Source organism: Sebastes fasciatus, chromosome 8, assembly GCF_043250625.1.
Source record: "Sebastes fasciatus isolate fSebFas1 chromosome 8, fSebFas1.pri, whole genome shotgun sequence".
NCBI classification, from domain to species: Eukaryota; Metazoa; Chordata; class Actinopteri; order Perciformes; family Sebastidae; genus Sebastes; species Sebastes fasciatus.
The window spans coordinates 35193183-35218328 of record NC_133802.1 but is presented as its reverse complement, the minus strand read 5'-3'; the positions used below and the strand labels follow the sequence as shown (position 1 = coordinate 35218328).

Genomic DNA, 25146 nt, shown 5'->3' with positions numbered 1-25146 from the left:
ACTTTACCTTTTTTATTTTACTTATCTTATTTACTTATTTTACTAAATGTATCTTACTTAATTGTTATTCTTTTAGGCACTGGTGCTAGAAATAGTACTTTTTATTTTATACACTTGAACTTGTATTTTTGTTGTATTTTTGATTAATCTCTGGCACAAGAATTTCCTTCGTGGTTAATAAAGTTCTATCTTATCTTATCTTATCTTAAAATGTCATCTGGCATTCTCCCAAACTTAACCAGAATAGTTAAAACTCGCTCCACCTCGACCAGATGCATCTCTATTCAAATTAAATATCATTTATCAGTCACATGCATCATTTCTTTCTCTTTGCTCAACGTCACTGAGTTCAAAGCTGCGACTGATGAATCTTTATCACACCCATCCTGATGTTGGACAGATGTTGCAGGTCGGTTTTGTACTTTGTTACCCTCCGACTGTCTGACTCTGCACCATCTGGCTTTCAAAGAACGAGCGAGCGAGCGAGCGAGCGGATGAAATGGAGGTCAAAGTGGGAATAACAGGGCTCAGGTGAAGGCATGGGGAGGTTACAGGGGTCATTTAGGATAAACACCGTGTGGAGGTGATGGTCTGGTGTGTGTGTGTGTGTGTGTGTGTGTGTGTGTGTGTGTGTGTGTGTGTGTGTGAGTGTGTGTGAGAGCGGTTTCAGGGCGTCTTTAGACTCAATGATCATCATCATCATCAGCTGCTGCTTTACTGCTTCGTTCCCACACATTCTCTCTCTCTCTCTCTCTCTCTTCTTACAGGTGAGTAACTGCAGAGATGAGAAGTATGTCATCATCGTCTTCATCACCTCCCCTCTCTCTCTCTCTCTCTCTCTCTCTCTCTTTTTCCCAGAAGGCCCGGTTGGCATGTGGACCGAGGTATGTGAATATTTGCTTCCACTGAAAACCACTCAGAGGGCACCTCTACCCCGTTAACATCTACTGAAATGTGAGCTGTAAATGTGCACGCCCTGACCAATAAGAAGTGGATTCAAGTGAGCTGTTAGTAGACTTCTTTTAAACTTCAAATAAGAGAGTATACTTTCAGTTTACTGCTTATGTACTTATCATAGATATACTTAACAAAAGTATACCTGGCTCATACTGACAGGTATACAGAAAACTCTAAGTGTACTTGGCTTATACTTGTACTTAATCTTTGATATCAAGATAGAAGAGATCAAGTAAGTAAGTATACTTGTAGTATAAAAACTATTTAACGATTAGTTTACTGAGTATACTTCTCAGCCTGTGGCAGGGAGCCTCCGCCCGGCGAGTCGCAGCTCGCCAAACAATGATCTTAACATGAAGGGATGGAAGCCCCTCATACCCCCCCGAACCCCCCTCACCTGGCCCCCTGCATACCTTTGAGAGACACACACACACACACACACACACACAGACACACACACACACACACACACACAGACAAAGAACACTGTTTCAGCCTTGAATCCGGGGACGGGGAGCTGATCTGGTCCTACAGTACATCCACGCTCTGAAATCAACTCTTTTCACTTCCTGCCTCTGTGGCAGACTAGTGTTTTTTTTTTTATCTGTGACTTTTGAAATCTCTGAGCTAAATGAAGGAATAACATTTTAGAACTGAAGTCATTCAATGTTCGATATATTTTATATAGAAAACATTATATACACGGTAAATCACAGTGTTGGAATTACACCTATAGGTTCTAGGGGAGCCCTGTTTGTGTGGGGTACAGCACACTACTACTGTCATCTATAGGCGTTATTTGCATAAAAACACACAATTCAAATTATTATGATTATTTAAATATTTGCTATTTAATATATATTTTGGCAACAGTAGTTTTAATGATGTATTATAAGCTGCTTAGAGGTCATAATTCTCTCTCTAATATCTATTTTATATTGATGTGAAAACATCTCCTACAAACAACTGGATTTATTCAAGTTTCTCTCCAAAAACTAAAAACAAAAGTAATGTCGCGGCATGATTTTAGGAGATTACATTTGAACCCATCATGATAACGTTATGAATTACCTTCACCCAATACTCATTTTCACTGATCACAGCATGAACGCCTCATAATAATAACAGAATGGCACCTCCGTTAACGTTAGTTGCTCCGTTATTTAACCAGTCAGGACTGTGCTGCTAACGGCTGCTAACAGCTAACGTTACTAACTCTCCTCCTGCTGGTTTAAACACAGATTCGTTGTTCACGGTGTCGCTTTATCAGGGAGAAATAGGGTGCGTCCCCTCAGGTTTAGTAGTAGCAGTGCCAAGCTTTTGAACGCTTTTCAATCGGACAACTAGGAACCAACGAGAACCGGTTCTCTATTCCCGTCTCTAGCGTTTTCCCTTTCTGCCAAAGTGGCCGATGTCCTGACGATTTCACCCGCCACCGCCAACAATTTACCTTCATTTGGCGAGTGCTAATTTCAGACGCTGCCTACATCCATGTAAAAATAAATCGTTATCTGTAGACTTTGATTGCATTTGTGCTAATATATAGTTCTACAGTTGTTTACTGACTGAAGCTCAACCTCAGTTTCATCTAAATAGAAGTCCATGTCGCTGATTATTGCATCGCAGCACTGATCCGGGTAATGTTTCTGTTCTGCGGCGTACAGAGAGGAAGCATCAACCAGGGCCGCACGTTGAAACCAGTTTACAGTATACGAGCACCGCCAGGTCAGCCTGCAGTTCCTCTAAAGGCCACCAGGTGTCAGCTCAAACAAAACCACATGGACGTGAACAGGTGAACTCCTAACTTGTGGTCATATTTCTAATTCAACACAATAAAACAGTGATTGTGAATCACTCTGAATAACTTCATAAGCTGTTTTACTTCATCCCACAGTTCTATGTTATCGTACAGCCTGACGTCTACCCTTCACTTTTTAACCTTCTCCCTCACCTTTCCTCTCCTCGCTCTACTCCTCAACTTCCTGTCTTTTGTCGTCTCTCTCTCTTTCTCTTCCCTCTCTTATCTCTCCATCTGTCTCGCTCATCCTTTTGTCCGTCTTCAGAAGCAGCCCGGCTTGTCTCTTTGTGTCTCTTTGTCCTCTTTCAGACGCCAGCGGACTTCAAAGTAGGCGAGAGAGAGAGAGAGAGAGAGAGAGAGAGACAGAGAGACAGAGAGACAGAGAGAGAGAGAGAGAGATGGAGGGAAAGCAGAGTGGACGGAGAGAGAGAGTGAAGAGGCTGCAGTTTAAAGTCAATGAACACCTCTGGTGACATTGTGCCATTGCAACTGCACAGAAACATTATTATTAAGGCTATTTTAAATCATGTTAGTAATAGTAATAGTAATAGTAGTATTGTTTTACATGCAGGTGATTAATATGCAGCTTAAATTACAACACAGTAAACACAAATATACTGTGACGCTAATCGCTATTTAGCTAAACGTATCTTTAGTGCAACTAATGACAACACAAGCCGTCCCGAAAAACATTACAAATGGCGCCGGTGTACGGTACGGTTTGTACGGTACGGTGTACGGTGTACGGTAAGGTGTACGATACGGTGTACGGTGTACGGTAAGGTGTACGGTGTGTACGGTACGGTGTGTACGGTACGCTGTGTATGGTACGGTGTGTACGGTACGGTGTACACGGTACGGTGTGTACGGTACTGTGTACGGTACGGTGTGTACGGTACGGTGTACGGTGTACGGTGTACGGTACGGTGTGTACGGTACGGTGTACGGTACGGTGTGTACGGTACGGTGTACGGTGTACAGTACGGTGTGTACGGTACGGTGTGTACGGTACGGTGTACGGTGTACGGTACGGTGTACAGAATGTTTTTTGTTTTGATGTGGCTGTTTTCTTGCCACTGTGGTCTCGCTAACACTGAGCTAAGCAAGCTACAATGTGGACTACAGGCCGACGCAACACAATGAAGATGATAAGACAGCAGCGTTATTTTGACCGGCTCTCAGAGTTTCAGCAGTTTGGTTGAGTTTTGCGTTTTCTATTCTCTGCTGTTAGTTCTTAGTTAGTTTGTGTTTCTGTAACTGATGACTGATGTTATTTAGATATATGGACCCAGTGTAGTTGGGGAGAAATGATGCCAGGTGACCAGGTATTATTGCACCTTTAATAAAGTGTTTGTTTGTTTTTTAAACTAAAAGTTGTATGTATAAGAGAGCGACGGCCGGCTCCACCGCCACGTTACCGCCATACCATAACGCTTCCTGTCCGTGACAGAGTTAGCATGCAGCTTTAGCTCTGCTCTGTCTAGCTCTGCTTTTCCTGTCAATGTGTGAAACCCAAAGTGTTTCCATCCTTTACTGGATGTGTAGTGTTTACCACGCTGGATTTAACATGGGAGGGTGCAGGTCGTATCCACGACGACCCTCCAACGTTTTACACTCTCTGAGGTTTGTTTTGGTTGATGGATACGGAACGGATATGACGTCACGTTACTCAGACTACCACAATAAAAGTGGTAACTTCCTTCTACCTCCACAGAGACTCAGATGAAGCAGACGTATCGATTCTGGCATTAAAACATCTATTTAAAAATCGTTAAAAAAAAATTGCGATACATAGATGAATAGAAAAGTCGGAGGGTCACCACATATCTTACTCTGGTCTGTGTTGTAGTGTCGGTAGACGGCATCAGTAGCATCAGGCTCTGATCCTTTCTTTCTTTCTTTAGAGCAGTAACAGCAGAGCTGGCATGGGGAACAAAGAGAGAGAGAGGGACCTCCAGGAGGATTGTTGGAGGAGACAAAGAGAAGGGCATGTAGGTACCTGCCTCTCACACACACACACACACACACACACACACACACACACACACACATTTTAGTCCACCGTCAACCCCAAACATCCCCTCCCCGGCCCACAGCACTTCAAACACACCCACCCTTCAGTCCTATCTGAGGCGGAACATCTGAGGAATGCTGGGAAATAGAAAAACAGTATTTACTCAATACTGTTATCATCTGAATATATATACTGAAGTTATGGCTGCAAAAGAGAGGGAGCCGTGTGCACGTATGTGATGATAAGAGCATCACGTTTTGACTGAAGGCAGATACTAACAGATGGATTTAGATAGAAGCGTCTGGTTTCCACTAAAGGATTAGGAGGACAGGAAGGAGCTGCTCTTAGTTAGCTGGATTCTACTCACACTCTGACAACTAAATATTAAAGCTGCAGTAGGCAGGATGTTCCATAATAACCTTTCAGCATATTGTAATTCAGGAGAAAACCAGAGAAAAGTCCCGTTAGAGAAATAAATGAATCTCAGAGCAGCCCGGTGTCGGTGTCGGTGCTGGAGCTGAGGAGAGAGCAGCCGGTGTCGGTGTCGATGCTGGAGCTGAGGAGAGAGCAGCCGGTGTCGGTGTCGGTGCTGGAGCTGAGGAGAGAGCAGCCGGTGTCGGTGTCGATGCTGGAGCTGAGGAGAGAGCAGCCGGTGTCGGTGTCGATGCTGGAGCTGAGGAGAGAGCAGCCGGTGTCGGTGTCGGTGCTGGAGCTGAGGAGAGAGCAGCCGGTGTCGGTGTCGGTGCTGGAGCTGAGGAGAGAGCAGCCGGTGCTGGTGGACGGTGAACCTCCAAAACGTCCCGAAACTGTATATTTCAAACGTCGGACCTCGGCAACGCGTTTATCTGTCCTCCGGTGCGCTGTGGGCGGCGTGCGGTGCGGCTCCTCGGTGCAGCAGCAGCCAGATGGCCGCCTTGCCAGGAGGAGACGGTGAAGAAGAGAGAGAGAGAGAGAGAGAGAGAGAGAGAGAGAGAGAGAGAGAGAGAGAGAGAGAGAGAGAGAGAGAAAATCGGTGTGTTGAGATAATTCTGATAAACAGTAAATTCATCTAAACAATGGTTGCAATCTGGTTGCCGTGGTGATGAATTACGTCAGACTATTAACCACACCCCCCTCCTCTGTTTGAGAAAGAACTAAAAAAACAGGAAGTAAAGCTGGCCGGAGGGGAATGGGGGGGGTTTAAGTGTAGGGACCAGCGGGGGGTAAGTGGGCTGAATTGACGGAGCAGTTAGCAGTTGCCACGACAACGAGTGGCCTATCCTTCACTTCTCCTTTGGTCTCCGTGGTAACCAGGAAGTAGATTAGTTCTAGAGTTCAGGAAGAAAGACGGAGAGAACGGGAGGATTAGTGAGGTGAAACGACATGCCCTCTCTCTTCCTCTCTCTCTCTCTCTTTCACAGGTTCCTCTCTGTTTCTATTCACAGTTAAATCAATACTTTCACCAGTTTGAGAAATAAGTTTATCTGCCTTCTTTCTGAGAGTCAGATGAGAAGCTTTGATAACACACATCATGCATCACAGAGTGACAGAGCTACAGCCTTAGCTTAGCTTAAAGCCTGGAAGCACAGCTAGCCTGGCTCTGACTAATTAAAGCAGCAGTGGGTAGAAACGGAGCAAATATGATTAACAAAAGTCATTTTTATAAAACGGTCGCTCTATCCTGACGGTAGTGCATGAGACAGGTAATCTCCGGTGTCCTCCGGTCTCCTAACGGCATCTGCAAGATTTCACAGACCGGAGGAAAACAACCAATCAGAGCCGATCTGGAGTCTGCCGTCTCTGAGCAGCTGTCAATCACTCGTGAACTCCGATCAATCGGTGAAACTAGGCAGCGCTGATCAGATATGAATCAATATTCTCTTATGTTAATGTCTATTTCTCTCCTCAGATGTTCTCAGGATCATCTTGTAGTGTACTGTTTAGCTGTAAAATGAGAAAGGTTGTGTGACCCGGCAGCCATGTTGAGATCAAGTTGAGGAAACACCAAGCCCCGCCCACCAGCCGGAGCACAGCCAATAGGAACGCTCTCTCTCTCTGTAATGACCTGTGATTGGTCAAAGTCTCCCGTCACGGGCTAGATGTTCTAAAGCCTGAGAACAGAGCCATGAGGAGGAGCAGGAGTCTAGTTTTCTCTCAGAACACCTGAATTATAATTTTCATTTTGCCCAATGAAAATGAAAAATATACTGCCTACTGCAGCTTTAATTGATGATAAGGTGTAAATTGGTGTAAATTGCAGCCGTTAAGTGGAGCACAGGAACCACCCGGTGTGACCTGTGAGCCTCCAAACAGCCTGAGGAATGTTCTAGTGTGTCAGTGAATGAAGCTCTGCTGCATTAACACACTGCCTCTAGACTCCTTTAAACTACAGGAGGTCGCTGACCCCTGACCCCGCCACCCCCGTGTGTGTGTGTGTGTGTGTGTGTGTGTGTGTGTGTGTGTGGTCAGAGTTCAGCATGTGTTCGACAGACGATGGAGGAAGTAGATGTGTGTGTGAGTGTTTCTGGACTCTGGACTCTGTAGACGATGCACTAAACACGGAAACAACTTCACCTGCCTGACGGAGGTTGAGTAACTTTCTGTCTTCTCCGTGTGCACGTCCGTCAGCGAAAGATTTGTTTCTGATATAAAAACATCCTTTTAAACCAAACCTGTAAATATCACTTAGACTCACCTGAGCAGCTGTTATCTGTGTGTGTGTGTGTGTGTGTGTGTGTGTGTGTGTGGCGGAGAAACCCTTTCATCTCCTAAAGTGGTTCCTGTAGCGTGATTAGATGGCGGTGCTCCAGAGTCCACGAGAACACACACACACACACACACACACACACACACACACACACACAGCTGCCCAGGTGTTCCCTGGAGGTGTACAAGCTCACCTGAAGTGATTTCTGTTGCTCTCCACTAAATAAAGCACCTTTCAAACAAGTCAGATGTGATTCAAAGTGCTGGACAGACGATTGATAAAAATGTAGAATCTTAAAAGTGGATTTAGAGACTAATGCACTAAAACAACCAATATAAAAGTCCATTGAATAAGAAAGCAATAAGAGATGGGTATTTAAGATAATAAAAGATAAATAAAATACAAGGAAATAAAAATAAAAATAAATACAAATGATGAAACTACATGAATTAGAATTGATTCTAGGAGAGACCTTCGTCTGGTCAGCTAACATTACTGTTAGTGACGTGTGTCTCCTCACTGTGTTGAGCGATGCTCCTTCATGTCTATGTAGAGCGAGCACAAGCGCCAGCAACAAGACGCTGACTTTAGTTGACTTAACGGACACAGGTGAAGCTGTTAACAAGACATTTCTGATTCTTACAAACAGTCCCTTTAAATGTTCAGATAAAGGCTGTTCTTGTGGTAGGAGACCGTAGCTTTGGTCTCCAGGACCGGAGTCTCTGCTCCTCTGCTCCTCTGCTGCCTTCACTCACACACCACGCTCCTTCTCTCTCTCTCTCTCTCCACCTCTCACGTGCATGCTGCTCACTCCACACTGCAGAAGAGTTAGTTTAGCTCTGAGAATATCTAGTGAATGTTCAGTGGACGTTTGTGCAGAAATAACTGCTGCAGCTCCTCCAGACCAACAGAGGTTTCCCGTGTCTTGTGAAGTGACGGGGCTCCGCAGAGAGAAACGTTATCGTCTCCCCCGTTCCCTCCGGCCGCGGTCGGGAGGCTGAGGCGGGAAAAGCCAACACTAGGATCAGCATTGATTCATGGAGAGACCTTGGTCTGGTCAGCTAACATTACTGCCAAGCAGCTGAAATATAGAGTGATATTGTGCTTTTAGCTGACGTGTGTCTCCTCACTGTGTTGAGCGATGCTCCTTCATGTCTATGTAGAGCGAGCACAAGCGCCAGCAACAGGACGCTGACTTTAGTTGACTTAACGGCCACAGGTGAAGCTGTTAACAACACATTTCTGAAAGTTACAAATAGTCCCTTTAAAATAATAAAAGATAAATAAAATACAAGGAAATAAAAATAAAAATGATGAAAATATACAAAATAAGCAGATTGTATTAAAATAATGACATTTTAATAAAATAAATTAGAATAAATGAGATAATAATTATCAGCAATAAAATGTTGATTAAATAAAAATAGAGTTAAATGAACACTATAATGATGATGATGAAGGGAGGAGGAGGAGAGAGGAGGAGGAGGCACTGATTGGCTGGCTGGTTGGCTGCAGACTGAGTGTGACTCTGTGTCTGCTGGAGCTCCGCGGACAACACCTCCAACAACAGCCGTCGACGCACCGCAGCGCAGCTCTCTGCTCTGCAGGACTAAACTTCCTCTCTTCTGCCTCTAGATGCGTTTCTCCTTCACGACTTAAGCTCTTTTTACTCAGATCAGTTCATTCCTCAAACTTGTTTTCTCCCCCTCGGATCGAGCAGGTGGAGATGATGATGGGCGGAGCGCCGGCTCTACCGCGGCGGCTCTCTGGTGCTCTCTCCTCGGCTCTGTTGTTGTTGTTGTTGTGGACCTGCTGCGGCTCGGTGTCGGTGTCGGTGTCCGCTCAGGAGCTGCCCTCCAACGGGCTGAACGGATACAGCCTCCACCCGCCCTACTTCAACCTGGCCGAGGGCACCAAGATCACCGCCACGGCGACCTGCGGAGAGGACGACACCGGGACCGGGACCGGGACCGGGTCCGTCCGGGACCTGTACTGCAAGCTGGTCGGAGGCCCGGTGTCCGGGGACCCGAGCCAGACCATCCAGGTGAGCAGGACACTTTATACTTTATTAAAGTCTGATCTATTACTGCTCAGTGACTCAGACTCTTTATTGGACCCAATGAAGTTTTATTCTCTCAGATATGTTTCTTATCACACAGTGAAGGTTCACTGCAGGCTGAGGTACCGGATACTCCGGTGGTGCAGGTGCATGTGGTGCATGAGGTGCATGTGGTGCATGAGGTGCATGTGGTGCATGCACACCTGAGAGTCTCACAGGGATTTAATTGCATTATTTGTGTTGTTAATATAAATCTGTGGTGCTCGATGGCAGCGGACAGTGACTGGTGTTCCTGTAGTCTGTCTGTATGGATCTATAATAACACTCCTTCAATATGTGCATGGATCTATAATGAACCTGTAGTGATCTTATTGCATTTGCAGCTTTAATATTTCTACATCTACTTTAAGGACTTCATTGTGTCAGATTTAGTGTCTGTGATGACATTTTGATCCCCTGTGGTGTCACTATGATCCTCACATGTTATAACAGTCTTTTAAAACTCTGTTTTGCAGCAGTTTTCACTCCAGTTCATGTTAAATGTTAGACTTTCTGCAGGATGCATTGAGAGTTGAACAGGGGAGGTCAGCAGTGTGTACGGATCTCTCACTGCTCTGCCAGCTCATTATTTCATGCACTGCTTCCTTTGTAGGACTTGGCAGCACTTTACACATGCAGGCCACTTATATAAGGACAGAAACTACAGATTCCTCATCATGTGTGTTTTATAGATGAGTTTTTAATGTGATGAGGAGCTTGTTAAAGGCGTAGTGCTGTTTGGTGTTTGAGGAGCCTCCAGGTATCACTAGTTAAAGGATTATTGCAGTTTGGTGGGTTAACCATTAAATCAACCCTTTGGGCGATAACATACAGGCTTATTGCCTTCTCTCTCTCTCTCTCTCTCTCTCTCCCTCTCTCCCACCTGTTCCTCACATTCCTCACGGTGACTGACCCGTGTCCTCCAATCAGAGTTTATCCACTCTGTTACCGCGAGATCCCGGAGAGCCGTGCGAGCGCTGCTGCTTCCTCTGCTGGTTCTTCTGTTACTATAAGACAGGAAGGAACATTTCTAAATCCTCAGCTGATGCTTGGTGACCTGCATGCTCATAAATCCAGTTTGAACTGGAAATAAAAGAGACATTAGAAGATAAATATGTAAAGTTGTTGAGATAAAGATGAACTCTAAGAAAAGTCCATATAAATACGGGCCAATATATCGTGTGTTAATATGAAGGATTCTGTATCGATTTGAGTTTTACCCGTATTTTTAAAATACGCATTGCATTGTGGGAACAAGAACCTCCGCTAGTGTGAAAGCTGGAAGAGGCAGAGACCATCAGACACGGCAAAGTTTAGTTCAAATTTCGGATGTGGAGAAATCTTTCTCTCACTTCTGTGGTAAAAAATCTACAATTAATGTTTAACCAGATGAGTCATGTTCAGGACTCAACGTTAGCTCCGAGTCGGTTTAGTTAGAGAGATGTTTAGTAGTTTAGTTCAGCTGTTGTCCGTTAACGTTACCAGATACCAGCAATATTTTGCTGTCTCACTTTGAGACTAACGTGAGGTTGTTATTGTAATTTACGTTTTACCAAAGTTTATATGTCAGACTTCAGAGGACGTCAGGTAGAGTTAGCTCCAGGTTTAGTCTCAGGTGGTCCACAGAGACCGACAGGTAACGTATGAACGCAGCGTTAGCGTCTGTTTCCCTCCAGAATGTAAAGGTTTGGCTGCTGTTTGGCTCGGTACGGAGGAGATACTGTTAATCTACAGAAACTTTCCCTTTTAGGATTAACTGAAGCCTCCGTGAAGGATACGGAGGACGTTTTAGGGATGAAGAAAATGTCCGTAAACTTGACGGAAAATGTTCTGGTAACTTTCTGCCTTTGTTTCTTAGAGTATATGGAGATTGGTCCGAATGGCCAGCAGGGAGTCTGAAGTCATGAGGTGCCCTGAGGGGGTTTGGTGGCTGTTTATTAAACTTTAATTTACATCCCACCTTAGATGGGACAAAGAAAGAAGTCATTATACATTTTACTGAGTAGTTCTCTTCAGGTCAGCTGGTAATTTGGTCCTCTAGTGTTAAAGTCTCTGCGGTACTTGATCCAGACCACATTTGACCCACTTGAGCTTCTCCTCCTCACGGAGGATCAGACCAAATAGTTCTTCTTCCCTCAGCCTTCCTCTGAGCGTCTCAGGCCTCAGGGCAGTCTGGTTGAAGTGGCGACGACGTCGGAGCGTAATTGGCTCAGGAAATCTCCAAAATGAACCCCCAAGAAATCTGGTCATTAGCTCGAGGAACGGTGCATTATGTGTCCGGGCTAAGAGGTTTAGCCCACTTTGCTGAGGCTATTGTGGCTCGGCACACTTGTTGGGTTACTGAACAACACACACACACACAACCAGAAAACACACACACACACACACACACACACACACACACACACACACACACACAACCAGAAAACACACACACACACACACACACACACACACACACACACGTTCCTGTGCTGAGGTTAATCCTGTTTTGATTTGACAGCAAGACGTGAGAGTGTTTTTATTAATTAAAAACAGCAGGAGGAGGATCGGAGTGAGTGAGTGTGTGTTAGTGTGTGAGTGTGTTAGTGTGTGAGTGAGTGTGTGAGTGTGTGTTTTTCTAGGGATGCACCGATACCACTTTTTTTCAGACCGCGGCCGCGGCTTTACAGCGCTCCCCGCCCGGACCTCGCCGCACCGTGGACAAAGGACTCGCTGCGCCCTCTCTCCCCGCCGGGGAGGGACGGTGCGACTGTCGACCGGGGCGGACTGTCGTCAGTGCTCCCCAACCGCGTCATGCCGCGGCCCAGGTAAAAGGCATCAGAGGTCTATGGCGATGTCGGAAAACCCACCCGACCCGTCTTGAAACACGGACCAAGGAGTCTAACATACGCGCGAGTCAGAGGGTGCAAACAAAACCCCGTGGCACCACCGGCCCGTCTCGCCCGCACCGTCGGGGAGGTGAAGCGAAAACGGGTCCTCAACTTCTGCACATTATCTCAGCTAGAGATGAAACTGAATCCAATCCAAGTGGTCGGTGCTGAGGAAGCGAGTAATTTGAAGCGTACCCATGACTAATTTGAGGCTTTGCAAGATTCACAGAGAAGTGATTGACAGTGATCTCTGCAGAGAGGAAGACGGGGACAGGAGACGGGTTTTCTGGGTGGTGGTGGAGACAGATAGTGAGCATTGACCTCTGACCTCAGTGACCTGCAGTGATAACATCTCCTAACCCGGGCTTTTGTTCAGGTCCACGCTTGTTTAGTTTATGTTAAGGCTTACATAGCCAGCAGTGACGGGGTTAACCGCTCAGACAATGAACAGAAGCTTTAGAAACCAACGAGGTGGAGAGGAAGCTTCAAGTGTCCACCTCGGTTTAAGACCAAATTATTAAAACATGCTGCAGTGTTCTGTATTTTATAACATGTTTACCAACCTATATTGATTCCTGTTAGCTTGTTGCTACTATCAGCTGCTCTGATTCAACGATGTTGAGCTGAATGGTGCATGTAGGCTGAGACGTGGTCGGGGCTCGGCCCAAGTAAAAGGTTCCAGGGGTCTGCAGCGATGTCTGCAACCCACCCGACCCGTCTTGAAACACGGACAAAGGAGTCTAAAGCACCCCCGAGTCAGATGGTGCAAACAAAACCCCGTGGCGCAATGAAAGTGAGGGCCGGTGCGCGCCGGCTGAAGTGGGATTCTGGCCCAGCGCGGTCCGGCGCACAACCGTAACGTGGTATCGGTGCATCCCTACTTGAGTACAGCTGGATTTTCCTGCTAGCGCACACGTATGGGCGGGCCGTAGAAAAAATAAATACATAAATAATAACAATCTTCGATCCTGCTTTGATTTCGATGGTTTAGAATCGGAAGCCAATTTCGATCGATTTCCGATATTGAATTGAAATGGTGACACTCCTATACCGTACCGTACCGTACACGACTACTTGGTAGATGTAGTGTCTTATAGTAACAGAAGTGCGTTATCTTTCATTACTGCTATGAACTTTCCTTTTTTTCACACCATGCTGTCAAATCAGACTACGAGTTTAGCACAGAACAGTCCTACGGAGGCACAGAGACGACGTTTATGACTCATTACAACCTGGTAGAACTACAATAGAAGCGAGAGCCTCACTGTTACAGTAACCTGAGAGGAGTCACCTCTCTGCTGGACTATAAGGAACCTGATCCAGGTAGCTTCAGGGACAAATACAAACCTCCTCTTTTCATACAAGTTTACTGTGACTGTGAAACCTTGTGCTGCTGTTCTGAGTGGTTAGAGAGGGCTGTTAACTTAAAGGCTGAAAGGGTTAAATCCCACAGTAACCTGTGTGTGTTCATCACTAACGTCCAGTCTAAAGTGTCTCTGAGCAAGAGATCCAGTCTCCACAGTAGATCTGTAAATAAGAGCAAAACTTGCAGACTCTCATCGGGTACATTTCACTAGGGATGCACCGGTACCACTTTATATCAGACCGGGGACAAGTACTTACATTTGGGTTCTCTCGATACCGAGTACCGATACGAGTATTTCTCTGTGCCTAAAGAGCCTCGTTAACAGCCAGCTGGAGGGTGTGAGCGACACACGGCAGGCTGGGGAGTCCCGCATACGAGGCGGTGCGCCGCCACCGGCTCTAGGTCGGCTTGGAAAGGCTCGGGGCGAAGGTGGCTCGCGGCTGCAGCTTTGCAGCGCTCCCCGCCCGGACCTCACCGCACCGTGACGGGGCTCCCTGCTCCCGGTGCGACTGTCGACCGGGGCAGACCGTCCTCAGTACGCTCCAACCGTGTCGTGCCGTGGCCCACGTAAAAGGCACCAGGGGTCTGCGGCGTTGTCGGCAACCCACCCGACCTGTTTTGAAACACGGACCAAGGAGTCTAACGCACGCGAGTCAGAGGGTGCAAGCAAAACCCCGTGGCACAATGAAAGTGAGGGCTGGGCGCACCACCGGCCCGTCTCGCCGCACCGTCGTGGAGGTGGTGCGTGAGGACCCGAAAGATGGTGACGAGAGGTTAACGTCACGCTGCCCTAAAGTGGTATTGGAGCTGTTTTGCGAGTACATGAGCACAGTATCGGACCCGATACCCGATACTGGTATCGGGTATCGGTGCATCCCTACATTTGATAAAATATCTAATCATCAACGTAAAACTCAAAGACCAATAAACGTTAGGATGGAGGTAAATATATATTAGACGCATGATGAACAGGACGGAGCTTCACACAGCGGTGTGAACATGTGGGTGAAACAGCTGGAAAGAGAACAGCGAGGTCTAAAGTTCAGCTCTTTAGATTCGACACTGGACACAGTAAAGTTTCAGCGTTTTGATGCTTCGTATGCTCAACTAAAGATTCAAACTCTGATGCATCTCTCTGTCTTCTCAGGGCCAGTACTGTGACATCTGCAGCCAGGGCGAGAGCGACCGCGCCCATCCCATCACCAACGCCATCGACGGGACGGAGCGATGGTGGCAGAGCCCGCCTCTGTCCCGCAGCACCGAGTTCAACGAGGTCAACGTCACCCTGGACCTGGGACAGGTAGGACTCGTTAAAGATACCAACTGAAACACTCACACACCCGAACAGGATGTAACTGTCTGGATATTAATGGTTGTCATTCGTCGGTCTGCCGCTCCGCTCTGCGTTTGGTTCATCTGTGGGCTAAAACGCTTTTACTCCAAATGTTTGTAGAACACCAGAAGGTTAGCAGTGTTTCACCATGTTTCATGTCTGTGGTTCTTGGTTCTCAGAGGGATCTGACCCGTGAGATTATCCTGATTTTTGATGGCTCACAAGCACAAAAAGTGGCGTGTTCTGATGTAGTGATATTTGTTTCTAGAATTATTAAATGTGTTCTTGAAGATGTTAGAACAGTAAAAGTCTCACTAGTCTTTGAGGATGGTGCCGAGGTGTTAAAGTTCCAGCTTGACAGAATGATTCAGGGTTGTAAATATCAGCAGGTAGAGTTTATTTCTACTCCTGAAATTCTGTTCTTGATTCTTATTGACTTACTGCTGGACATTTTAAAATCTTCGTGTGTCTGCTAATCCACACTGATAGATCCTAACAGCTGTTTTATTAAACTACTAATGAGGCTGCTTGGATATCAGCTGAAGCCACTTGTACTAAAGTCTCTCTGCTAAACATCTGTTATATATATATATATATAGAGAGATGTATATAACACTCACTCAGCGTAGTGAAAAGCTTCCCTCTGTCTCTCTGTGCTCCACGTTCACCTTTTTGTGTTCTTGAACGTCGCTCTTCAACAACCTTTTATGTTTCTGAATGCAACTCTTTTGTGCCAGAATCTGCAGCTCGAGTGCCTCCTCATTCATTCAGTGTGTGTGTGTGTGTGTGTGTGTGTGTGTGCGTGAGTGTGAGTGTGTGTGTCCTTGACAGGAGTGTTTTCTGTCATGGCGTTCAGTTCCCCCGTCCCTCCTCCACCTATCGGCCCTTTTCTTCTCTTTACTTTCTTCTTTCTCTCTTCATCGTCTCTCTCTCAGGGTTCAACCTCTCAATAGAGAAGCAGGGAGCTGTCACTGTGTGTGTGTGTGTGTGTGTGTGTGTGTGTGTGTGTTTAAGCTTCTATAAGCCCGTTTACGTCATGGAGGTAATAATTTAATTCAATTTTCAATTCAAACTTTATTGCTAACTCAAGGTCCAGATAAAAAAAGAAAACAAGACATTACATTACATATAATACATTACAATACAAGAAGCACTATAAAAAGCCATGATTAAAAGATATTAAATATATAAATATACATTAATGCCTTACATATAAAGAACTATACCAAAGCCTCCACAGCTGTGATTGGTACCGTGTGGTGCTAAATCTCATGTTAGACAACCGCAAGATGATGTCCTTCTCAGAGTGATTCAGCCGGCATATAAATTAGTACATGAGATTTATTATGACCGTTTGAAAAGTATTTATGTCTGCAGACAAACATTTCACCTGCACTGCAACATCTATAGACACTAAGACAGTGGTGGACAATCTGCTCTGAACAGAGACATCTTCACTCCGTCTGAACACACACTAAACCTCCGTGAGAGAGAGAGACTTCACTCTCTGCTCAGGTAGACATTACTCCTCTATATCTTTACATACATTGATGATGATTTATTGTTCAAAACGAGATGGAAGCAGAAATCTTTACAAACTACATTTAAACCAAATCTTTTCTGGGAGACGCCGACGCCAAGAAGAAGACATCTTAAAGGAGAGGAGGGGACGGGGGGGGTCTCTGGTTACCAGGTTGCAGTTTTGTCTTGAAAGAATGTAGGTGGGCTCAGGCCAGGGTTTACAAGAGTGTGTGTGTGTGTGTGTGTGTGTGTGTGTGTGTGTGTGTGTGTGTGTGTGTGTGTGTGTGTGTGTGTGTGTGTGTGTGTGTGTGTGTGTGTGTGTGTGTGTGTGTGTGTGTGTGTGTGTGTGTGTGTGTGTGTGTGTGTGTGTGTGTGTGTGTGTGTGTGTGTAACCCCCTACCTCTAGCTGAATGAAAGAGAAAGAGAGGAGGGAGAGATCGGAATGTCAGTTAACCTGCCTCAACCTGCAGAACGCTCGTTAGATTACCTCTCTGTGTCTGGAATAATCTATACCATAGTTTCCTCTCTCTCTCTCACTATGGAATAATCTATACTAGAGATGTCCATAATTAACCGTTTAACCGTTAACCCACATTAAGCACTTTAACCGATTAGCGCTATCGGTTAAAACGGTTAAAAGAAATGTTAATAATGAACTCAAAAGCTGAGCGGCTCAGAGGAGCGGCTCGTCTCTTTAAGGAGAAAAGCTGGTCCACCTTAACAGTCCACCTTAAGAGGCAGAGCCGGAGTTGCAGGATACAGGAAGTCGACTCCGGTCTCTCCGGCTCTCTTGAGCGGAGCGGAGGAGTTGTAGTTTAGTAGCATTTATTCACCGACAAATAAACTGTCCACACACTGCTACACCTACGATCACAGCTAGAACACCACCAACAACCTCACACTCACCGCCAACACACACACGGTCTGATGGAAACTCACTAAAGTTACTCAGACTACGTGTGGCGGCGGCGGCGAGCACGAAGCCTCCGGCAACGCTAGAGCTGCTAACGTAGCACAAACACACTGTCTGTTGGACACTCGCTAAAGTTCCTCCGGGCAGACACACAGCTGACAACCTGCTAAACTAAACTAAATGTGCGGTGGAGACTTTTACTGGGAAAGTGGCTGCATGTCCGCGACACTACACGCAGCATCGTAGCGGCTGAGTTAACGCTCCTGGACGGTGAGCTGGAGACAGTGAACGCAGCATCGTAGCTGCTGAGTTAACGCTCCCGGACGGTGAACTGGAGACAGTGAACGCAGCATCGTAGCTGCTAAGTTAACGCTCCCGGACGGTGAACTGGGGCACAAATCTTGTCGGTTAACGAGAGTCGGTTATCGGTTAAGAACATTTTTCAAAATGAGCATCCCTAATCTATACCATAGTTTCCTCTCGGGAATAATAGCCCCATGTTGGAGTGTTGGAGCTCACTAATGCTCATAATGCATATATATATATATATATATATACAGTATATATACAGTATATAACGGCATTATGGTTTGTAAACTGCTGAGCTGAATGGTACTCGTACGTTACTCTGAGGTGTTGTCGGTGATTTCTGAAGGTGAAGCAGCTTAAAAACAGGAACAGATTAAATTCTCCTGGAGGGAATTCAGTTGGCAGCAAACCCGGCGAACTCTCAGTAACTATCAGGTTCAGTGTATCGGAGCGTTACTGCAGCAGGTTGTACCAAGCACAGCCTGCACCACCAACACTCAACACCCAGCAGCTCATTACACGTCTTTCACTGGACTCTCTCTGCAGTCGGAGACATTCAGGAGGACTTTTAAACACACATCTCTACATCTCCTCGTGGGTTTTCATGCTCTCTGATATTTAATTCTCCTCATCTTCTCCTTCCTTTTCTTCCTACCATCTGTTTGGAGACTTATAAATAAGAAGTTGTCACACCCTTCTTCCTCTCCTCCTCCTCCTCCTTCTCCTCCTGTCTTTCTATATCTATACCACCCGTTGTGCTTATCATTTACAGATAACACACAGCCCGTTATAGACCTCTTCTATCTCCTCTACCTTCCTGTCTTCTCTCATTCCTTTCTCTCATTACCTCTGCTCCTTATTCTCCTCCTCGTCCTTTCCTTCACAAGTCAGAACTATTTTCTCTTCTGCAGTTGTATTCCTCTTTCTAAGTCACTATGATCTCCTCTTCCAGCTTCTTCTCCTTCATGTCCTCTCATCTTTCACGCTCTTGTTCTTAAGCCTGGGTTATGCTCACTGTAGTGAAGCCGGCGCGATCGTCATCGCGGCTTTCACGTGGTGTGCGAAGGCTCCACAAGTTGTCGTGGTGGTTTGTCGTGCACCTCTGAATTGCGCGGTTTATTGCAATTTTGAAAATTATTTGTATTAATCTAATTTTAGGAAACCTGTCGGTGTAAAGAACACAATATCATATTCATAAAATCTGAGTAACTTTGTACTTTTTATGCAATCAGAACATCTGCATTTATCACAGTCCCTGTAACATCCAACGATTGAATTAATTAATCTCTGCATGTAAACTATTAACTAAAAACCAATTCAGTGTTTTTGAGAATCGATATCACAAAACATAATATCTCGATATTCAATATTTTCGATATTTTCTTACACCCCTATCTCTGCTCTGAATATTCCACTGATCCATATTTAATCTCTCAATGCAGCCAAAACAAAAATCTCTTTAACGCGTGTCGTTCTGCAGAAATCTCAGTTTGAGATGCACTAAACACGTTGAAACCCGCTCAGATCATTATTATATTCCATATCTGAAGTCTATAAATCTATATCTCTGCACACTGGAGGAGGAGGAGGAGGAGGAGGAAGAATGACAGCTACCTGATGAAGAGTATGAATCATCTGATGAGGTCATACCCGCTTCAACACAATTCACCATTGTCTTGTTTATAGGCGGTGTGATTTCAGCGCAGCGTAACGTCGGTGTGTGTTTTTCACTCTCTGCTGTGCAGTTTAATTCCTCAGGTATGTGACAGTGGAAGGATACTGTAATCACAGGTGAAGGGCGGGGGGGAGATGAAGAGGAGGAGGAGGAGGAGGTGGAAAAAACAAGGAGACTAATATTAGATGACAAGTCTGAAGGCAGGGTGAAACAAAACTCCCAGGAAGAGAGGAGGCGGAGGAGGAGGAGGAAGGAGGGCTAGAACATGGAAAAGAGGAAGACAGGAAGGAGGATTTAAAGTGGAGGTGAAGAAGAGGAAGGAGGGTGAGGGCATGGAAAGAGGAGGAGGAGGAGGAGATGACAGAAGGGGGATGTTTGTCTGTTTCAGCAGCCTATTATTAGAGCACAATATAGGCTTCAGTTGGGAATGTGTCTGTGTGTGTTTGTGAGAATGTTCTTCAGGTGAGGTCTTCTCTTTTCCATCATCCTCCAACCTGGAGAGAAAACAAGAGGTTTCCTGTCATCACACCTGTCACTTCGTCCTGCAGCTCCACTGATTTCATGTTTTTAGTTCATTGCAGACAATATTTAAAGAGTCGGGGGTGGGAAAAAATCACTTCATATTATTTTTTTTTACGATTTCTAAATAGATGTTTTAATGCCAGAATATATATATTTGCTTCATCTGAGTCTAAGTGGAGGTAGAAGGAAGTTACCAGAAAAAGGTCGATATATGTCTGAATAAAAGTCTGAAAAATGTTGGAAATATTTCCGAAAAAAAGGCAGAAAAAGTTAACTGGAGACGTTATGGTATGGTGGTAACGTTATGGTATGGTGGTAACGTTATGGTATGGTGGTAACGTTATGGTATGGTGGTAACGTTATGGTACGGTGGTAACGTTATGGTACGGTGGTAACGTTATGGTACGGAGGTAACGTTATGGTATGGAGGTAACGTTATGGTATGGTGGTAACGTTATGGTATGGTGGTAACGTTATGGTATGGAGGTAACGTTATGGTATGGTGGTAACGTTATGGTATGGAGGTAACGTTATGGTATGGTGGTAACGTTATGGTATGGTGGTAACGTTATGGTATGGAGGTAACGTTATGGTATGGTGGTAACGTTATGGTATGGAGGTAACGTTATGGTATGGTGGTAACGTTATGGTACGGTGGTAACGTTATGGTATGGTGGTAACGTTATGGTATGGTGGTAACGTTATGGTACGGCGGTAACGTTATGGTACGGTGGTAACGTTATGGTATGGTGGTAACGTTATGGTATGGAGGTAACGTTATGGTATGGAGGTAACGTTATGGTATGGTGGTAACGTTATGGTATGGAGGTAACGTTATGGTATGGTGGTAACGTTATGGTACGGTGGTAACGTTATGGTATGGTGGTAACGTTATGGTATGGTGGTAACGTTATGGTACGGCGGTAACGTTATGGTACGGTGGTAACGTTATGGTATGGTGGTAACGTTATGGTACGGAGGTAACGTTATGGTACGGTGGTAACGTTATGGTACGGTGGTAACGTTATGGTACGGTGGTAACGTTATGGTATGGTGGTAACGTTATGGTATGGAGGTAACGTTATGGTACGGAGGTAACGTTATGGTACGGTGGTAACGTTATGGTATGGTGGTAACGTTATGGTATGGAGGTAACGTTATGGTATGGAGGTAACGTTATGGTATGGAGGTAACGTTATGGTATGGTGGTAACGTTATGGTATGGAGGTAACGTTATGGTATGGAGGTAACGTTATGGTATGGAGGTAACGTTATGGTATGGAGGTAACGTTATGGTATGGAGGTAACGTTATGGTATGGCGGTAACGTTATGGTATGGAGGTAACGTTATGGTATGGCGGTAACGTTATGGTATGGCGGTAACGTTATGGTATGGAGGTAACGTTATGGTATGGCGGTAACGTTATGGTATGGCGGTAACGTTATGGTATGGAGGTAACGTTATGGTATGGCGGTAACGTTATGGTATGGAGGTAACGTTATGGTATGGAGGTAACGTTATGGTATGGCGGTAACGTTATGGTATGGAGGTAACGTTATGGTATGGCGGTAACGTTATGGTATGGCGGTAACGTTATGGTACGGCGGTAACGTTATGGTACGGCGGTAACGTTATGGTACGGAGGTAACGTTATGGTACGGAGGTAACGTTACGGTACGGAGGTAACGTTACGGTACGGCGGTAACGTTACGGTACGGAGGTAACGTTACGGTATGACGGTAACGTGGCGGTGGAGCCGGCCGTCGCTCTCGTCTCCGTGGTCAAATGGGCCGACGCTACGACTGTAGAGCACCCAGATACTGACATTTGTGTTCTCTGCATTGAAACGGCCCCGATGGAGCTGACCATGGATGGATAAAGAGAACGGAGCTGACGGGAGAGCTAGAGACCACCTTGGAGAAGTTAGAGGAAGTAGACACGTGGGACTACGTCCGCTTTTCAAAATAAGGTGTTAACAAAGGGAACTGTAGATACTAAATACATCTATGGAAATCAGATTGATGGATTATATTCACCAGAAGTATAAAACATTACATGTCCCTCATAAATTTAAAAGAAAACCCCACTAATCTGTGAGGGAAATGTCTTTATTCTTTGATTTCTGGGTGCTGGATAATAAATAATTCCTGACAATGATCCTGATATATTTGACTTCAGGACATCTCTGACTACATACATGCTGAAGATCAAACATTTTACTGGATTCATTTAGAGATTTTACAAAGTAAAAGTCCCTAGAAGTGTCTGATTCATCTTTTTCTCATGGTCTAGAGGTAAAACAGTTGAGGTGGAAACTACTAGAGGAAAGAGAGAAAACATGGTTTTCTATTTTAAAATGTGAGTGAACTCTTTAACCCATCAAATGTGCAAATGCTTTTTCAAGTCCGGACTTTACTGGAGCTGGACGTCGGTTTCTTTCTAGAGAGATTGAAATGTTTCTCAGCATCACGTGTCCTTAATTTCCTGGTGTGTTGGCAGGTTTCCCTTCAGGACAAAGAAAGACGTACACACACACACACACTCACACGCAGTGTTGAGGTAGCTCCATTGTTTGCCCGTGCGTAAGAGCGAGCGCGGTGCCAACTGCTCCCGATTGAATGCTTCCTGCTATTGATGTGGTTTGAACGTCAGCGGTGTCTTTAAAGTGGCAGCCGGCTGGGAGCCGCAGCAGGGAGGAGGCTAATATCTGGAAAACCCCGACAGTTTCTGACACGCTTTTTTGGGGGTAACGCTGAGTTCACATCAAAAACATTTTCAAAGCTGTTTTAACTTCAAAAAATGTCTTTAGCTTGATGTCAAGCGAAGGTTTATATTACACGGCACTGTTTCGGTGGACTAAAGAGGTCGACATGAGCAACAGTTCCCGTAGCCAGCCGGAGTTTCTAAAGGCCATGACACACGAACCTCCAGCGGAAGCGTTAATGCAAATTAGTTTTAGTGGGCTCAGTTTTAAAGCCAGAGTGAAGATACTGGTATCAGAGGAAACTAGAAAACCTTGACCAACCATGAAGGAGGTTAAATAACACTCCAAACTTACGCTAACTTTTGGTGAGGAAAAACTGTCATGTCCATTTCAAAGGGGTCCCTTGACCTCTGACCTCCAAATATGTGAATGTGTGAAGGTTTTTGCCTGAAAAAAATGTCCAAAAAATGCCAATAAAAAGTCTGAAAAGTGTCCGAATAAAAGATCTGAAAAAAGTCTAAAAATGTCCGAAAAGAAGTCTGAAAATGTCTGAAAAATAGCCTGAAAAAAGTCTTAAAATGTCATAAGATATGTCCGAAAAAAAGACCAAAAATAGTCCGGAAAATGTCCGAAAGAAAGGCAGAAGAAAAGTCCGATACTGGTATCATAGTAAACTATAGAACCCGATGAATCCATCGGTACCAACCAGGTCAGACTAGCTGGTCATGAAGCTGTTGTTGTCTGTTGGGCTGCAGTTTGCCATGTTATATCTGTCATTGATTTGTGTTGTTAATTGATTTACAATAATAAATATATAAATATATTTGCATAAAGCAGCATATTTGTCCACTCCCATGTTGATAAGAGGATTAAATACTTGACTAATCTTCCTTTGAGGTACATTTAGAACAGATTAAACGTGTGAGAATAATCGCGATTAACTATTTTAATCGATTGACAGCCCTAGTACATACACAACATGCCTTATTGTTTTATTAATAATAGTGCACTTTAATTAACATCAATGTAATGATACTAGATTTAGTCAATTTTTACATTTTGCAACTATTGCATGGAACTAAGAGCTGCGACTTTGTAAAACTACTCGTTAGTTCAAATTGGATATTTTTAATAAATTGTTTGTAAAAATAAAGGATTTATTAGTTTATCTTTGAGCTTGTCGGAACCATCGACAGCAGACGTTTCACTTTTTCTTCATTTTAATTAAGTCCTACATACTTCATTTTGTGTGAAAATGTGTGATTCATTTGCCATTAATCATGATGTACTGTAGACAATCATGCGATTAATCGGGATGAAATATTTTAATTGAGACTGAGCAGACTGAGAAACAGTTTTTTCCTCCAGACCATCAGACGCCTGAACAGATAATTCATACGACACTCGCTCACAAAAAGTGCAATAAACATGCAACACTTCAATCATTACAATACGTGCAATATATATATATATATATATATATATATATATATACATATATATACATATACATATACATATACATATATATATATATATATATACATATACATATACATATATATATATATACATATACATATACATATATATATATATATATGTGTATATATATATATATATATATAAAAATAAATAAATGCCTGTGCAATATTTTTATAGTACCCAACTCCGCCTCTATATTTATCTCACTGCCTCTTATACTGTATATATACACTCACCGGCCACTTTATTAGGTACACCTTGCTAGTACCGGGTGGTCTTCATCTGCTTCAAGGTTGGACGTGTTGTGCGTTCAGAGATGGTATTCTGCATACCTTGGTTGTAACGAGTGGTTATTTGAGTTACTGTTTCCTTTCTATCATCTCCAACCACTCTGCCCATTCTCCTCTGACCTCTGACATCAACAAGGCATTTCCGTCCACACAACTGCCGCTCACTGGATCTGTTCTCTTGTTGGGACCATTCTCTGTAAACCCTAGAGATGGTTGTGCGTGAAAATCCCAGTAGATCAGCAGTTTAATACTCAGACCAGCCCGTCTGGCACCAACAACCATGCCACGTTCAAAGTCACTTAAATCCCCTTTCTTCCCCATTCTGATGCTCGGTTTGAACTTCAGCAAGTCGTCTTCACCACGTCTAGATGACGTAATGCATTGAGTTGCTGCCATGTGATTGGCTGATTAGCTATTTGTGTTAACAAGCAATTGAACAGGTGTGCCTAATAAAGTGGCCGGTGAGTGTATATATTAATATGCCCTCGTACGAAGTACTTCCTCTTATTATTGTAAGATAACTTATTCTTTTTAATGGAGCTTCCCAGCAGAAAGTATTTCACCCGATCTTGAATCTTGACAGCCCTCATCATAATCTAAT

The 25146-nt window shown here is 44.6% G+C and overlaps 1 protein-coding gene across 3 annotated transcripts in view; it reads left to right on the top strand.

The window, feature by feature from the left end:
- Positions 1-8981: 8981 nt before the first annotated feature.
- The window catches only part of lama5 (laminin, alpha 5), a 113332-nt gene continuing 97167 nt past the window's right edge, over positions 8982-25146 (top strand). For 2 of the 3 annotated variants that reach the window (XM_074642654.1, XM_074642652.1), the window contains exons 1-2: positions 8983-9499; positions 14940-15092. In XM_074642654.1, coding sequence (XP_074498755.1) covers positions 9182-9499; positions 14940-15092 — 471 coding nt within the window. In that variant the 5' untranslated portion in view covers positions 8983-9181. Of the gene's footprint in view, positions 9500-14939; positions 15093-25146 lie in introns of all 3 variants that reach the window. The other variant, XM_074642653.1, reaches the window with a different exon arrangement.